Source organism: Anopheles bellator, chromosome 1 (assembly GCF_943735745.2).
Source record: "Anopheles bellator chromosome 1, idAnoBellAS_SP24_06.2, whole genome shotgun sequence".
NCBI classification, from domain to species: Eukaryota; Metazoa; Arthropoda; class Insecta; order Diptera; family Culicidae; genus Anopheles; species Anopheles bellator.
The window spans coordinates 6863727-6882057 of record NC_071285.1 but is presented as its reverse complement, the minus strand read 5'-3'; the positions used below and the strand labels follow the sequence as shown (position 1 = coordinate 6882057).

The 18331-nt window shown below is 50.5% G+C and overlaps 1 protein-coding gene across 1 annotated transcript in view; it reads left to right on the top strand.

The window, feature by feature from the left end:
* LOC131215629 (ecdysone receptor-like) overlaps positions 1-16376 on the top strand; it is a 43373-nt gene extending 26997 nt beyond the window's left edge. Inside the window, exons 3-7 of the mRNA XM_058210023.1 lie at positions 14409-14582; positions 14650-14966; positions 15050-15196; positions 15274-15426; positions 15489-16376. Of these exons, the coding sequence (XP_058066006.1) occupies positions 14409-14582; positions 14650-14966; positions 15050-15196; positions 15274-15426; positions 15489-16376 (1679 nt within the window). The remainder of the gene's footprint in view (positions 1-14408; positions 14583-14649; positions 14967-15049; positions 15197-15273; positions 15427-15488) is intronic.
* The last annotated feature ends 1955 nt before the right edge of the window (positions 16377-18331 follow it).

Below are 18331 nucleotides of genomic sequence, written 5' to 3'. Positions count from 1 at the left end.
GTCACAGTCATCGTCACGCACACCGCCGCAGTGTCTGACCCACACCACCGTCTCGTTCTGGCATTCGCGTGAAGCCTTATGACTTGTGTTGATGGGTCATTTATCTGGCCATATCTTATTGCTGGACTCGCTCGCCTAGAGCCAGTCAGCCTAGAGATCTGCGTCATGTGTCCGTCCACTCGGCCGAGAGAGTTGGCTAGCCAAACGAGTTCGAGCGGTAATTAAAAGTAAAGTGTACTTGCGGCCGGGATCAGGTTGTGACGACAAATTAATTTCAAAGCCCCCGGACAAGCGATCGGTTACCGATCTCCGGGTCTGGGACTTCACAGTGCCTGGGGGTCCGTAGCGCCCGATATTGGTGGTGATGTTTCGGAACTTACGCAGCACACCATCTCTCCACTTACTGTTGCGGAGACCCAAAATACCATCTTCGTGCCATTATCCTTCAGAGAGACCTCTCGGAAAACCTGTTTCGGGCAGGGCGGCCTCTAGCCGTGCAATGATTTGCCGCGCTGATGAAGCGATCTGGTTATGACTGCTCACTGCGCACTGCACTAGCGACTCCTGCTCGGTGGGGTCTCTCTTTGTCCTGCCAGGAGAAACCTGCTACCAAAACTTGTTCCGTTTTCCAACCCTGAACGGTTGCTCGTCGCGCGGCGCTGATTGGTACGGGGAGCATCGGTGCGAACAAGAGATTATTGGTGATAAAAATGTCAAAGTTTAGCTCGCTTGACCGAGGATCGGCAACCTGTTTCTGCGGTTGTGGGGAGGTTGCAGTTTGCTCGAACGAGATCTACAAATTATGATCTCAGCTTCCGCCCTTTTTTCGGGGAGATGCTGATCTTTGCGATCAACTTGGCGAGATTTAGCATAATCTCGGCCCGGAGTTTGGAGTGTGTTTTTTTGGTCGTTGCCACGGACTTCCTTTCGGAATCGCTTTGCCTAATAAGTTACGTTCCACCGGAGCGTCGACTCTTCAGCCGGCAGTTCAGCTCCGTTCGTTCGCTTCCAGCAACCTTCTTCGTGGTCGTCGAGAAATTGATATGTGGAACGAATTAGCAGGGAATGGAAGCGGGGGGAGAGCGTGCTGCGGGGTGCTGCCAACCGAGAGCGCCTCGATTCCTTTTACTATTCTGCGCTCTCGACTATTTACAACTTCCTTCCTTCGCCCGCTCGAGGCTCGCCTAAGAGAGCTCGATATATTCCGATTCAAGGTCAGCTGCTTCGCCTTCGAGATCGATCTTATCTATCGGTGGGCTAAGTGGGGATGCTGTTGAAGCGAACCCCGAAGCCCCCGGACCGATCGGGTCGGCCGGGCTCTGTCCGTTGCATATGTACGGGGCCGGTGCGCGCGCCCTTCGCCCGAGTAGCCGGTTTTATTTTCATGTAATTTTATTTTCAATCTCTCTCTCTCTCAAGCTTATGTTGCCCGTAGGGGGTTTTGGATCGCCATTTAATTTATGTTGGCGTACACCACAGCCAGCCGCTGTCTAGGCATTTTATCGAACGGCAACCAACGACCAACGATCAAAACACAGTCCAAACCAGCCATGGATCACCGTCGTCGTTGCCGTTGGCTCTCAACCATCACTGCTGGACCATGCGGGCCTGGTTCGTGATGTGCACACATACACAACAGGGGGGTCAGATCAAGGTTCGAGTCGCATCGAGCATGCTTCACGCTCTAACGCAAATGAGAATAATCAGGAAACAGCAAAAGGAGCAGATTAGGATTATGAAACAAACTTTAAAATAGAAGCAAATCAAATGAGCATCCAAAAGCCAAACACGATTGCGCTACAATGAACAGGACTAAAGAAGAAATTATGGGCACAAAAACATGAGCAACAGAAAAAAGAGTTAGGAAACCTTGAAAACGCTTCTAATCTATAAAATTTCATCAACAAAATAACGCTTCCGACCGACGCTGTATTTCCCCTTCATGCCCCGTTGGTTTGCAGCCGTTTCCGATGAGCCACCGGAAGCCACTTGGTGCTTTACGAGGATCCTCTCGTGTTTAAGACCGAGTTCCGAATCCGGTGTCAAACATGGTGTAGACCAAAACGTAGGAAGTTGGGCGGAAAAACGAAGCGAAACTAACTTCAGTCACGGTCAATTAGCTCACCAGAACAGTGAGGACCTTTCGATGGGGATGGGGTTTGTCTTCAATATTTTGTCGTTTAACTATCAATTGAAGGTTGTTAAGTGATGTTACTTGTATTTTGCTCACTCGAATGACATTTGCATTTTCCCCCAAAAAGAAAACCGTAGTTCCCCCTCGAAGTAGTGCAGAAGAAACCCGCGAACGGTGGCGTCAAAAATGCATAAAACCCGGCCGGTCCGGGCCGCGTGACGGTCAACAACATCATCGCCGGGGTTTTCACGGGCATGACGCGCGGGGGCCACTACACAGGTTCGCGCTTCCTGCGCGCATACAAACGATTCAATTAAAGCGAAATTCACGGTCCGCATTTTGTTGTTTTTCGTTGGTGCGTCGAACACAACACGAGAGCCCGCGAAACTTGAACGTTTGGCCAATTTCAAAATTCTGACACTTCTGGCCGCGACTACCGGCCGGCGGCCGACTAGGAACGAAAGCTAATTTTGATGCAGCCGCGCGCGAAAAGCGCATAGCGCGCAGTGGCGGTGGTGAGTCTTCGCTTATTTATGGCCCAACAGAAAAAGGGCAAAAATCGCGGCCGTCGCGAATCGGTTTTAGAGCAGAAAGGTGGTGTTTCCAAAGGAGAGGAGGCCCCTCAGAAAGTGGGTTTGTTTTTTCTTCGGAGCCGGGTTGCAGTTTCGTTGCAATCAGCGCCGAAAATGCGCCCTCTATTTTGTAGGATATTTTATTGACTTCGAAATGAGTTGTTTCCCGGTTCTCGTTTTGTGGCCATTTTATGTGTGTGGGGCCCTCTTTAGAATCCTCCCCGCCCCCCTTCTGGGGTCCCCCGGGGATGGGAATAAAAATGGAAATAATAACATTAACTCGCTGTATATAAAAACATAAAATCAAAATGCAACGACGGCGAAGAGAGGTTGGTTGTTGTCCCGCCCGGAAGAGACGCCCGCCTGTCACTTCTCGTGCTGCGCCGCAAATGCAGACGGTGGCGGACGACGCGACTTGGCGAAATTTTTGGACTTTCGGCGGGTGTCAATGCACTTTTGGGCTGCGCTCCTAAAACGTCGTCATCGCCCCATCGGCTGACTGGCGCACCCCTCGCTGGAGGAACCAACAAAAAAAAAAGAGGGATCAATCAACAGCAACACCTCCTGCCGAGGAGGGAATCGATGATGATGATGATGACGATCATGCTAATGGCGGTGCATCGATGCGGGCATATTTAGGCGATTTTATTGATCATTTTCACCACGGACAACAACGAAAACTCAAGCTGTTCTGTGTAGCCGGGTGACGACATTCCGAATTACGATTTTATGGCCGTCTTTTTGTGGTGGCTGCTAAATGTTTGCTTCACCCCTGGCCACAGGTTTTGAAATTCCAATTCCGTTTTTTTCGAAGTCCGTGTTGTTGAGTGAATTATTTTATCCGTCTGTTCCGCATGTTTTTCCGCATGCAACATTAATACTTTTAATTAAACATAAACCGCCGAGGCAAGAGATTGTGGTTTGTGAAAGAGTTGTGTTGTGTTGATTCGCGGCGCTCACTTCATGGCAAATCAAGCGCCGTCTCGAGCAGGAACAGTTCTTTGCTTTGTTGCTTCCCTGGCTGGCTGTCTGGCTGGCTGGTTGGTTGATGGATTGAGTTTTCTTCGCCGATCGGATGGGGCATAATGCTGCACCCTTCTGCGGGCTGCATCGATGCAAAATGTTCATCAAAAGCATAAGCAGTGTGTGGCCTCAGTGTTGTGTTTCAATGTTACAACCTTGAAATGAATCATCAAATTACTTCATTATATCTTCTCCACGGACACGATCGTGTGTTTCGGGGCTCTTGGTTCTCTTCCACGTCGTTAGCTTAATTTTTGCGCTGGGCTTCTCTTGTCCGTTTCATGGAGTCGGTGTTGAAGAGTGATGCAGATTGTTTTAGAATGCATTCGGGTCGCTATGCCCTGCGATCTTTCTCTTCAGCGAAACATTTCAAAAATACTTGGGGCACTCAAAATGGCAATCGTTTCAAGGGGGTTTATTTTATAACTCCTGACCGAAAGAGGAGCCAATTCGCCAATTCAGGTGAACATTCGGCTGACGTCACGTGCTGGCTCGAAGTTCCGTCTGTCAATTGAAAATATGTTGATATGCTGAGGGGTTTACACTTTTCGCCACATGATATTGTTATAAACAGTCGTGCCCAAGAATGTGTACCGCTAAGTGATGGTATGGTCGATGGCGGCGAATAGCTGAAATAGCTTCGAGCTGACGCCCGCCCCGAAAGACAAACGGAAGGACAGCGCGTTGTGTGTCAGCTGTCCGGTGGCGAGAGAGACGTCCCCACACTCGAAGAAGAAGGATCCTGCTACAAACACAGTATTCCCATTTTTCCTGGCGCGTGTAATGGGAAGTGACTGTGGCGAAGGAAAAGAAAAATCACTTTCATGCACCTCTCGGGATGGTGCGTTTTTTTTTTCGTTCACAATTCGGTGACGCGAAAATTTTCAATGTCAACACAAATATGGCCCGGGGATGCAAAGGAAAAACGAAAGGTGTGCCATCCGCAGCCGTGTTGTGACCAAAGTGCGAGGATAATTTTAGCAACAAATAGAAGGAGAGAGAGATCGCGCACAGTATTCTGACCGCCGAAAAGCGCAACAAATAAATGGTTTTTCATTTTGATAAATGGTAAGTGACGTAATTTTCGGAAACTTGACTTCTTAACTTTTAAACGAATGATTTGCGATACTTTTAAAGACTATTTGCCCTACGATAAACAAAAAATGGTCGCTACAAAGTGTGGTCGCTCACGAAACGATCTCTCCGCGGCACTGGCTTTCTACAGGAGACTTGCGCCGGCGGACCAAATTGTGAATCGCAAATCGTGTTTTATCGTGTGTTGTGTTGCTTCTTTTGCGCCACGCTCAAAGACAAGCCTTTGAAGATCGCGCGCGATCCGTTTCACTTTCCTTTTGGGCCTCCTTTTTTTGCGCAACATCAATCATCTGATTCCCTGCACGGGGCGTGTATTTTGACAGCTTCTCACTCGGCACATTTCCATTTGTTGCTTTCCACTTTGTTCATTGTTGCTAATATTTTCCAATCCGATTAGCAACACTGGCACACGGTCGGCGGAAGAGTTCTATTCAACGTGTCTTTTAGTGGCTGATCGGTCTTCAGTTTGATAAACGATGCTCTTTTCTTGTAAGACAAGATGGACCCCCTGTAAATGATTTATTGATGCGTGGCGGTTTTGTGTACTAAACCTGTTAAAAAAAACAGATTGCAACACGTGGATTAGAGCGTGCCAAGAATGCACCCAGTTTCTGGGCACCAAACTATAACCAGAGCGGGCGCGGCTGACGCACGATTCCGCTGTACTAAAGTTGCTTCAGCCCCGGTCGGCTGTCAGCGATTACTCAAGTTCGATAGGCGGCCAATCATGATCGTGATCCGGCGTGATCTCGCGCTTGCCCTTCAATGGTTAGAAGCGGTTCGGAACGGATGGAAATATCCCAATATGTTGTGTACAGAGTCCGAGAGGGCAGCGCAACCAGCGCCGCGCTCCGTCAAGTGCTTCCTCACGTGCTCAACTTATGGTGGTCAGCAACCGGCTTGCAATCCGGCGAGTCCGAGAGCGCCCCATCATTAGGCACTGTTACGACAGGTTTGGTGTGGAGGAAAATTGTCTTAGGAAAACTGGTAGCCACGGCAAGTTGCACCAGCGGCTGGTGACAGACACGCCGATCGTTCGAACTTTTAGAAACTCGAGCAAAAGTCGAGCGTCAGAGTCAAGCCCCCCCGCGTAAGCCATCTGGAGGCCATGTGTAGACATTTCCAAGTCTAGCACGGACCGGTTCTAGAGCTGGGCCGATAATTTGACCAGCATGTCTGAGGTGCGCGGTCCTAACCAACGAAGGCATAGATCGGTTTGCTTTATTGCCGATCGTCTGCGGAAGGATTGTCTGCAGTTGAACGTAAAGTGGGCGCAGAACTTGAAAAATTTGTCCTTCGTTACAAAAGGCAGACCCGCGTAGATCGTCTTGCAGTAGAGATCCGCGCACAGACGTCAGTCAGGGGGCCGGCCATAAAACGATTCCATCCGCACTTCCGATCCCAAGCCCGTTCATCTTCCTGCAACCGAATCCTCGGCGGCATCGGCATCGACGGCACTTGTGCCTGCAGCACTCGGTGGCGCATGCTTCGCGCTCCACAGAAACGATCAACAATTCCAATCGATCGTGCACCGAGATTAAGTTTCATTCACGATGCCCACGATGCGTGACGTTCAAGAGCAACTGCAGTTGGACTCATGCACCGAGCACCGCCCACGGCGCAGGGTGTTTGATCTTCACGGCCCGCGTAGGTTAAAAATAAAATTGAAAACCCAGCTCTCCCAACCCAGCTGAGGAGGAAGAACTGACCTCACCTTACACTACATCTTGCGGAGGGAGAGCGATCAGGAAAAAGACCTCAGGCCAATGTTTTAACCTGGGTCGTCGTCGTCCCGGCTTCTCCACGAAAAACTCCGTGCGCCGCGCAAATCTTCATGTGGCTCTTTTCGTTTTGTTGGTTTCCTACAAAATGCATCCTCCATTGGTGATAGGGATGATGCTGCCCGACACCCGGCTTATGCGTCCATTCAGAAACTTTTCACTCCCGCGAAGCGTGCTGCAATTGCAACTGCACTGCCCGTTGTGTGGTGGTGTGCGAGCAATAGACAAATTGGTGTGCGCGAGGTGATTACGACCGCACGATGGGAGCGCATCATCGAATCGCCCTCCGGTGCATGATGAGGCAGAAGTGTGCATTCTCTGTGGTGCTGGCAGCAGGGTGCCGTCAGGAGTCAAGGACGCACACTGCCCTCATCGGTATCGTCGTCGTCGTCGTCGTCGTGGCCGTGGACGGCCTCAGAGAATCAACGTCCCATTTCACTTTCCACTTAAAATCTCCAATGTCTGGTGTGCGGGGCGGTCTGTGGGAGAGAATATTCTGGCGTCGTAGCCACACGACATAGACGTCGACGGCAACGTCGTCAACGGGATACAGAAATTACTGAGCAAAACCGCCCCAGCGACGACGACGACGCCGACGAGTGTTGGCAATTTTCTGTCCTGTCCTGTGGGGCGCATGTTGGGTGTTTCTTGTTTGTTGTCCTTTTCTTTTCCTTCGCCTCTACGGAGCGCGCTCTATGCACTTCAGTCAACAGTAGTGGGCTAGTGTGTGGGGCGCTAGTGGTGGTGCCGGTTGCATTCTGCAGCGCTGTGAACGATGATAAATTGCATGGAGGGCACTAGTGTGTCGTCGTCGTCGTTGCCGGTTGTGTAGATTAAAGCGTAGCGAACGTCGTGATGCGGGCACGGGTACGGGTGGATACAAGATGCGATGGGCACTTGGCGCATCGAGAGGTGGTGGGGTTGGTTGTTGTACGGCCTCTGGCTCTGTTCACTGTTCTACTGAATCAATGGCACTTGTTTTACGTAAATGTGATCGCACTGACACGTGCGACATCTTGTGTTTGGATTTTAAACTACCGATTACTTGTCTTTTAAAACGTCAAACTTCATTCTGGCAACTGGAAACATTTAGTAAAAACTTGGACATTTACGAAATCGGACGGTAGGACGCTTGCAGGAAGTTGGGAAATATCAAAATCTTATTTCCAAAGGGTTGAGTCTTCAATTTAAACTAAAGTCGTGCAAGTGAAGCCAATGCACCCGCCAACGAGTGACTGTTTGGTGGGGATTTTGTTCTGACGGCACCATCGGTCCATTCGAAAATAAAGAAGCAGCTAAGAAATTGTGTCTGATTGGTTCCTCGGCGAAATTGAAGCTGAAAACATGGACGACATTTGGTTTCAACCGGAAGCCACAATCGATATTTTGCTCTATATAAGAATCCACATTAAGAATCATACTTTCATTTTATATTATTTTATGAATCTAACTCCGAGTTTATAACTCGACTTCATTTTCATCTCTATTATTTGATGATGCAATAATGTCCGGCGCTCGGCGCGACGTCGTCCCATTTTTATTCCCGAATTTCGATTAATCATAAAATCGATTTTATTGTTGGCCGCTCCCGATTGTTTTATGTATTTATGCGGGGGGACATTGGCATAATTCATCAGTTCTCTATCGAGGGACGAATTCTCGAGGCAGGCAGAATTAATCCATACGCGGGGCGGGATTGAATGGACCTACAACCATAAACACATGGCCGTCATCGCCTTGTAACAAATGCACACATTCGGTTCGGTAAAGTTGGTAGAGAAGTAAAATGTTCTGGTCTGCTCCGGAAGATGCCGGAAGTCTCTATCGTTTTCGCACGGGCGACGCACCAACGACGTCGTGGATCCGCTTCCTGACTTCCGCTTCGACCGCACGGGAGAGTAAGAAGCCCGGTTGTGTTGTGTACTCAGCTTCTTGTACCCTCCAACCCACCACCTCAACATCGGATCCGGCGACCGGCGACAGTTCGGCGTCAGCAGCGTCCTCTCGCTCTCTCTCTCTCTGTGGAGTGCCACCACCGCTGGAGGCGAGCAAAAAAGGACTTCGCGATGGCCGACGAACTTGTTCGTTCGACTCCCGGTGCGTTGCTGTGTGTGACTATCTTTAGATGCGTATCCGCCGCGCGCCGGAGACCCCCAAGAAACCCAGTAACTTACTTGGCTTGGAGGCGGAACGCCACCCAACCGGCAAGTCCCCCGCACAAAACTTGGCTCCGGAGCGCACCCTCTCCGGTGGGGGTCGATCGATAATTCTTTGTTTCGTGGCAATGGCATGCACTTTTCGATGTGCACACATTCGCACAAGTACCATCGAGGCGTTGTGCAATTGGCTTCACTTTCTTCGCTGCCAGAGGTGGCACCACTACATCGACACGATTGCACATTTCTTTTCGCATTTCTTTTTTCCCTGTTCGGTTTTCTTTCACTCCGTGCGCCTGTAACCGTGACCAAAGAGCCGGAGAGAGAGAGAGAGAAATTCCGACCACCGGGCCGCCACCACGACCTAGGACAGTAATTTTTCGCGTCGGGCAGGAACAAGCATTTATTTCATGTGCAGCGCAGCCGGGTCCTGGGGCCCGGCGAGGCCAGCACCGCATCGAGTACACGCATCATCGTCCGCCGTCCGTCGCATATGTGGGTACTTCGCGTTTCGCACTTCCTTTCTGTGGCCTGTGTGCGCCCTCTTTCTATGCTAATGCTGGCTGGTGACGCGAGGATGCTGGTGTCGTCGTCGTCGAGCAGCTTTATTTCTGTCGCCCGCCCGGGAAACACTAAATTAACCTGGACAAATATGGTGGTGGTGTGGCCTCTTGGGCTAGGAATTTCCCCCACGTTATGAATGGGGGATCTGCATTCAATGCACGTTGCAGGGGTGGTACCCCCAGGGCACTTGCCAATTAATTTTAGCACACCGCGACAGTTGACGACGGAAAATTCAGAAGCTGCAAATATTGAATCGTTCAACTAAAATAGGTCGCGGTGAATATATGGGAACAAAAACACCAAAAACTGGGCTTGGTCCGCTTTGGAATGGCTGAAGTTGATCTGGTCATCGAACGGTAGCGACTTTATGGAAACCGTAAAAAAAGGCGGTCCAACATCGGAGTGGTCGGACCGCTTCACTCTGCACATTGTTGCACACAAGGATACACAGTGCGCTCGGTTCGGCCACAAACCAGTTCAATCAGGAGCAGAGGCACCATTTATGGTGGCAAAATTAATCGTTTTACCTCCCACCGGGGGCTAAGCATTGTTGGGTTGCTTCCTTGGTTCCGCGAGAGGAAAGGAATCGAAGCAGTGATTTACGATGCTCGTGTCGTCGTCCCCGCAAAGAATTCTGCGGCGGCAGGGTGCGATCTTTCCCCACGGAGACTCCTACGGGTAAGACCCTTGAAGCCGCCGGCTGTTATTACTCGCTCAATCGGAGGGGCAGGTTAACGTTGGATGTTTTATTAAAACAAACTAGTTCTTACATTACGTTGTGTTTATTTTCTCTCCTTCAAAATGCAGCATTCATTGCCCTCATTAGTAAATTTGCTCTTTTACCCGATTGTTTGCCATTGAAATGAGAGATAGCCCGAGCGACATTAATATTTGAAAATCGCACCGCGGATTTCAACATTTTTACCACGCCGGGGCTAATGACTTAACAGCTGGATTCTTTCGTGGCCCCTCTTGCCGGGGGCTTCCAAAGTGCCTTTTATATCCGTTTGCCTCTTGCCTCCGTTTTAACTTGTGGCAAGCTCGGCCAAGCCAATCCGCACCGAGTCTCACGAATCGCTTCACCGCGACAAGAAGAATTAAAACTCGTGATTTAGGTTGCCTGTGCGTTTAAAACGCATTTCCTGTCCGTCAGAGTTCTCCTCGGCACTGCCCGTCCCGCGTTGCTCCCGTCTCATAAATATAAAGATTATCGCATCGGAATCGGTGCTGTTCGTTGGGACCGCTTCCTTCGGAGCCCCGGATCCCACTCTCAGTATGAATCATTAAGAATGCAGTCGCGTTTGCGCTCCCGTGGGCTGCGTGCGGCCACCCGGCGACGCTTATCTGATGTCCGGGGTGGAAGCCTTTTTCGCGTTTTTAAATGCCCTTTCTGTGGACCTGGACTACCTTTCTGGACTTCATGCTGCGTTAAGTTTTATAAAACGCTCCAGAATTAATTGGTCCCATGAAGCACTGGAATTAAATGTTATTATAAATCATCACTTTATTTCCGGGGAAACTAGGTTTGCAGCGCCGAAAGGAAGAACTCAATTAAGAATAACGTTTTACGCTAAAATCTTTTTAAAAATTCTAACATGAAGTTTCTTGCACATTATTACCAAAATCGGCGCACAGCTCAGGGGGATAATTCGAGGAGCACTCCGAACTAATGCATTCGGACCCCAACCGATGATGCACTCAAGACCACGTGCCGCGACGGGATTACGTGACTTTCGACTTAACGTCGGCCGCACGGGTGTCGGCAACCGTGTATCGCGGGTTATGTTTCTGATGTTCCATACTCTCCCCACATGAAATTGCCAGAGATTTACTCTGCTCGTGGCCTTTATCGTGACATAAATTAATACCACATGAAACATGACACAAAGAGTGCAGGAGGTCGAAACTGCGTTGTGCTGCGCAGAAATGGTCTGGCTCTCTTTCTTTCTCGCGCCCTCCACAAATTGTAGCTGAATGTTTTGCGTTTTTTGGTGGCAAATTCTGGTGCACTTTTGTTGAGGTCCGAAGTGGAGTGTTAATTTCCTACAGAGAGCGGCAGCTGGTGGTGCTAAGTTGCAAAGCAAATAAAGCAGAGATTAGACAAACACATTACACAACTGCCCTAAATTTATTATCATAAGCACGATCACCAACAGATCGCCCTGACAAACATCACGCCAAAGCTGCCCTTTTCGATAGCGAGAGAGAGAGAGAGAGAGTGGTGGTCATCGGACCAGCGGACTTTTTTGTAATTCAATTTTCAAGGCAACATAGCATTGTCGAATCTCAACCCGATCGATCGAACCACAGTGCCGTCTCTTATCATCGCCGCCTAAGCCCAGAGGATCGACCGATCGGCTCATCTTTATTAACGTGTGTTGTTAACGCCAAGGCCCACGCTCTCCTCGTAGGTGTTGTCACCGTCGATAGTTCCCTCCCCCCGAAAACGGCAATGAACCGAATCAAGGAAAGCGTGTGCTACTGCGCCCCCTTGTGTAACGTAAAAACATGGGCTTGCCGGGTTTTCTTATAGACTCCACAGGGCTTCCCGGTGATCCTAAATCTATTAACCGCTAACAAACTGTACTCCATGCTCTGTGACTATGTTGTGCTTGTTTGGGACCCCGACCGAGCATTAGAATTGCTGATGGGCAGCGTATCTGTTTTCTCTTCCGTGTTTTTATTTGGTAAGATTATGTACCTTTTCATGGTCAGTGGAATGTTTCGGCCTGCGCCCAGAAGCCAATGGACGTTTGAAAAATGTACAATTGGTCAATCGTCGATCCGCGCCTTCGAAGCGGTTGCCACATGCGTGATTAGAACTAATGGAATTGGACAGGAATGGGAACAGGGACAATTATTTTCGTGCAATAATTGATCGATCGATTGGTCGATCTCCATCGACCGACCAAACTGCTCGAATCCGGCACTTTAGGTTTCTCTGTTTAAATGGCTCTTTGAGTAAAACAATTTCAGCTTCATTTAAACTTTTTGGATCGAGAATTGAGAACTGCCTCTTGAGTTAGCCTCGCAACTCAATCCTAGCTCATAATTCTTCTTTATTTTTTTGATTACACGCACTGATAAGAAGCGCACGATGCAAGAGCCCCGCGCACGGGGCTCAGCATTGCATCAAATGCCATTATGCTTTATGCTCGATCTTCCTTCGTTCTTCGTTGTTCTCAGTTTAGGACCACCGTTAGTGCCGCCGTGGACCACTGTGAATATTAAATCAACCAGCGCAGCACGAACAAAGAAGACACTCCGGTGAAAGGACACTTTTGCGTGTGTGCCCCGTCATCTGGTTGCGTGCCGTCGGGTCCGAGATTTATGGTAAATTTGTCTCAAACATCCTCCAGCCACGGCGGCTCTGCGGCCGCGGCGGCCCTCCGCGGAATGGAATTAAATTTTTCACACAGCGCTCGCGCGCTTCCCCCCAAAATGTTGCGTGATTAGCGCGAAGTCCTGTTTTGCGGTCGCCTTTTTGGTCGCTGTTTCTTTCCCGGCCAGCCGCCGGCAGGAGTGCTGCTTCCCGTTTCGCGGAATGCAAACAACCGCGACGACACCCCACACAAATATATCTCATCTAAATCGTTCTTTTGCGCGCCACGGCTTGTGGGGCGTGCACGAAAGAGAATCTCAATGCTCCTCCGGCTGATTATTGCAGTTTTATTTCCAACCTTCGCGCGCGCGCTGATAATAATTCTTTCGCCGCCTCAGAAGTCCGCGGGCCGTGCCCGGGCGTGTGTGTTGTGCATTAAAAAGATGGTTTATCTGTCCTTCGGTCCAGTCCCCGGCCCGGTGGAGTTTTCAACCGCGGTGTTCACCCGCGGCCGCTGGGAAGATGTGTTTCTAATGCGTCGCGCGCCCGCTCGGGTGGCAGACGACAAAATTGCAACCTTTCCTGCACGGGGACTGCATTTCGCATGCGACAGTATGCGATGATATATGGGGCCGAATTCCCCTTGTTCCCCGTTGCTGCTGGTGGTGGTGGTGGTGACTCAATCACACGCTGAAGAAACCATTAGAGATCGGTGCGAGACATTTGGGGAATTATTTTACTTCCTAGTCCCGGCGATCGCGATTCCTGTGGGGAGGCCTGTGCTCTCGGGGCTGTCAGCAGGGGCACCCGAAAATGTACGACTCTCGCCCTGGGAATTAATGAGCTTCGGGCTTCTGCGCTGAACGCCCCACAGGAACACAGGAACTCCCGTTGCGAGCCCGTGATCAACCTCCGGAACGACCCGGCATTAGAGGACACCTCAGCAAGCAATCCGATCTCTGATGCACCGTAGGGAGCAAAAAATCGCCAAAATCACAACGCCAACAACAAGGTCCACACGGTCTCAGCTAAAGGCACCCATGTTTTGTCCTCTTTTTAATGTGCAACGAAGTGGCACAATAAATACATCTTCTCGCGCATGATATAATGAGGCTGGCTGGCTGGGGAGAGGATGTGTTACGACCGCTTTCTTTCACCCCACGGCATGAATCACGTCGCCCGTGACAGGCGGATAAGAAAAGACCCAGACCGCACTGCACTTTGGCCTTGGGATTATTGTGAAAAATGCGCCTCACTCTGTGCTCTGCGGCGTTCGCGACATAATCCGACGTCCGAAAATGAGTTCAAGAGCAAACCGCGAGGAGCTTTCCTTCGGAGGCGACTTCCTAGAAACTCTCGTCGTATGAGTCATCGCTTCTGCGCCGCCGCTCTTATCACGACCACGGCAATCGGTGCATCTTTTTGCCCTTGCCAAGGTCTTGGAAGAACCACACAAATTGCAAGCACAAAACGCGGATGGCACGGATTCTTTACTTCGGTCGCGCGCAATTCGTAGAAATCCGAGGGGCGCACTTTCGGTTTGATTTATGTCTGTCACTTACTCGCCGATGGCTAGAGGCTAGAGAGCACCAAGTGGGGTGTTGTTGTGTAGTTGGAAAGATGAGAGGTCGCATAATTCTTCACCCAAAATTTGCATCATTTTTAATCGGTGGTGAAGCTTTTTCTCTGAACAGAGTTTGCCAGAATGTTGTGTTTTTTTGCATACTAATCACCAATCTCTTTTCACATTCTCCGTTGCAGGACGAGAAGACCTGTCGCCCTCGAGCAGTCTCAACGGCTACACACCGGACGGGAGCGAGGCGAAGAAGCAGAAGAAGGGACCCGCCCCGCGCCAGCAGGAGGAACTGTGTCTGGTGTGCGGCGATCGAGCCTCCGGCTACCACTACAACGCGCTCACCTGCGAAGGCTGCAAAGGTAAGTGACTTAGAGTACGAGTTGATTGGTTGGAGTCCTTGCTAATGATCATCCCCCCTTTTGGCAGGATTCTTCCGACGAAGCGTCACGAAGAATGCGGTCTACTGTTGCAAGTTTGGGCACGCGTGCGAGATGGACATGTACATGCGGCGCAAGTGCCAGGAGTGTCGGCTGAAGAAGTGCCTGGCGGTCGGTATGCGGCCGGAGTGCGTCGTGCCCGAGAACCAGTGCGCCATCAAGCGGAAGGAGAAGAAGGCGCAGAAGGAGAAGGACAAGGTACAAACGAACTCCTCCACCGTCAGTACAACGAACAGCGCCAACTACAAGGCCGAGCTGTTGCCGGTGCTGATGAAGTGCGAATCGCCGCCCACCGCAGCTATACCGGTAAGTGGGGCGCCGCGCGCGTAGGGCAGGACAGAAGGGGGCCACTAAGCCAACTCAAACACTTTGACTCTTCCCCGTTACAGCTACTGCCGGAGAAACTGCTAAACGAAAACCGACAAAGAAACATACCTCTACTGACGGCCAACCAGATGGCCGTCATCTACAAACTGATCTGGTACCAGGATGGCTACGAGCAACCGTCGGAGGAAGATCTCAAGAGGATAATGATCGTTAGTATATTGGGCCCCGAGACGTAACCCGAGTGAGCTCTAATGTTCCCCTTTTCATAACCCCCCTCCTTACACAGAACTCGCCCAACGAAGAGGAAGATCCACACGAAATCCATTTCCGGCACATAACGGAAATCACCATTCTCACAGTACAACTGATCGTCGAGTTCGCGAAAGGACTGCCAGCATTTACCAAGATCCCCCAGGAGGATCAAATTACGTTACTAAAGGTATGCATCGTGGTCGATCGTCGTGGTCACCGTCGTTTAATACCGTGCTCTTTGCTCTCCAGGCCTGCTCCAGTGAGGTGATGATGCTGCGGATGGCGCGCCGGTACGACGCCGAAACCGACTCGATTCTGTTCGCCAACAATCGCTCGTACACGCGCGACTCGTACAAGATGGCCGGCATGGCGGACACGATCGAGGATCTGCTGCACTTCTGCCGCCAGATGTACTCGCTGACGGTCGACAACGTCGAGTACGCGCTGCTCACCGCCATCGTCATCTTCTCCGACCGGCCCGGCCTCGAGAAGGCGGAGCTGGTGGAAACGATCCAAAGCTACTACATCGACACGCTGCGCGTCTACATCCTCAACCGGCACGGGGGCGATCCGAAGTGTAGCGTCACGTTCGCCAAGCTGCTGTCCATCCTGACCGAGCTGCGCACGCTCGGCAACCAGAACTCGGAGATGTGCTTCTCGCTCAAGCTGAAGAACCGGAAGCTGCCCCGCTTCCTGGAGGAAATCTGGGACGTGCAGGACATCCCGCCGGTCGGTGTGCAGCAGCGGCACCAGCAGCAAGAGATTGTCGTCCAACAGCAGCCGCCGCCCCAGCATCACGGGCTGCAGCACCATGCGGATGTTAGCAGCGCGAACGCCGGTTCCACTTCGGCAGCGAGCATTGTCGTGGTTGCGAACAACCCGAACGCACCGCTTGGAATGGTGGTCGGTCAGCAGCAGTCGAGTCAGCAGCAGCAACAGCTACACAGCAACGGTACCGCGATGATCGTTGGCAATGGGAGCAGTAACACGAGCAGCAGCAGCAGTAGTAGTAGCAGTAGCAGTAGCAGTAGCAGTAGCAGCAGTAGTAGCAGTAGTAGCAGTAGCAGTCAAAATGGCGGCAACACCAGCAACGGTGGGCTGCTGTCGGGCGTCGGTTTGCTCGATCAGCCGGTATAGCTAGCGTAGGACACGGTGCCTTCGGTTACCGTCGACGACAACCATCATCAGCACCAGCATCCGCTGTTTCAGCATGATGCTCACCATCCGCTAGTGGTGGTCCCGCTGGGGCTCGGTGGGGTTGACGACGACGTTAGCGCCGGCACCGGAGGCGTCTTCCCGGACGACGACATTCTATTTATCGTAGAGAGTTAATTTATTTCAATTGCCAAGCTACCGAGCTTTCCTTTCGTGTTTCCAATAGTTTCTTTTCACTGCGCTTCTTTTTCGTTTTTTTTTCGGAGGGACTTCGAACCCCGTCAGCGGGGTGTCCCACAGCTGGCCAGATTCGTGTGTGATCGTGACTGATCTCGCACATGGACACGCGCAGGGCTTCATTCCTTACAAGAGCGCGCGCCACGAGGGCGCACATGCTTATGTTTCGTTAGCTTCTTTTACATTTTAGTCTGATTTCATTTTTATTCCATTCTTCATTAATAACATTCTTTTTCCCTTTTCTTCAACTGTTGAATTTTTCGTAAGGACACAGAAAAGTTGGCAGGAGAATGTGGTTTATCAAAATGGGAGTTGCAATAGAGGATTTTTTTCTGTTAGTTTTTTGTTTTCAATGATTTGTGCAAGAAATCATCCATCGGAGAAAGGAAGGCAGCAGAAACGCACCACTACTACTTTAGATACGAGAGAAAGCGATCGAGAGGGGCGAGAGAAGGAAAGTTGGAACAGATGATACCTGTGTAACGTTGAGCGTTATAGATTAGCTATACTACACTGGTTGCCGGTTGGGCAGCTAGGGCACGAGTTGGTGTCTATGAGTGTGATCGTGTATACTAAAAGGAGGAACACAACCCAGACACACAGAGAAAGAAAACAGATACTAGTTTGATAGGCAAACACGATGGAAAACGAAACGAAGGTAGCCCCCCACATGCACCTCACTCTTGAGGTAGGCGAAGGAGCGCGACCTTAACCTTAGCACACACCGAAGCAAGCGATCGAACGGGGACAGATAGACAGATTTCTCCCGGTTTCATTTCGTTTGACTCACCCTTTATCAAAACACAGACTCTCCCCAGACTGATGAGCTGGGCGAAAACACGGTCGCTACGCAAAACTACTGCCCCGGCTACAAAAGGCTGCTCACTGTACGTCTACTGCTACGCTACGATCACTGCAACGGAACTGCCATTCATCCACAACAATACACAGTACTGCCAGAGGATGCGTGGTTCGCGATCGCGCTTTCACATAAGCTTCCCCGCGCCTGCCGTCGAAATGGTGGCCAACTTTTAATTCAGGGATGCTGCCGGACTGTCTGTTGGTGCTGCTGCTGGCGCGTTGCTACTACGATCATGCGATCACGTGATCCCCAGCTACGCACCGAGTGTGAGTTTACGATGATGATTAAGGTGTGAGTGTATGTGGAAGCCCTTCTTTCGTATCGTTTGGCTGTGACTTGTTAATATTTTTTAAGAGAAGCATATATTATTATAACGATCACCTATAACCTATTACACTGAACTAACTTTAGGGGTGAAATGGACTTCCTATAGGAAGCGAGAGAGAGAGAGAGAGAGAGAGAAAGAGTGGAATCAACCATTCGGAACTCGATGGTTGTTCGAGCGTCGACAGTGGAAGTGATGAAGAAAGAAGAATTGTAAAAAGAACTAATTAACTAGCGGTTAAGGTGTGGTAAATGGCAGATGCAGAACAAGTCCCGCGCGTGACACGCAAGAACAAACGGTGCATCAAGGACAGTGGTTTTCCGATATTTGGAACGAAACCGTTTGCTAAACCGTTAAAAAGTGTAGTGTAGGGCCACTGCGGAGGATGGATTAAAGTTCTAGCCAGTTGCTAGCGAGAAAGATTTAGATTCTGAAATCAATTTAGAAAACGCGTTGCGCCGTTTTGGGTCGGACACGCCAGTGACTAACAAATCTCGGTCGTCATTACAATGG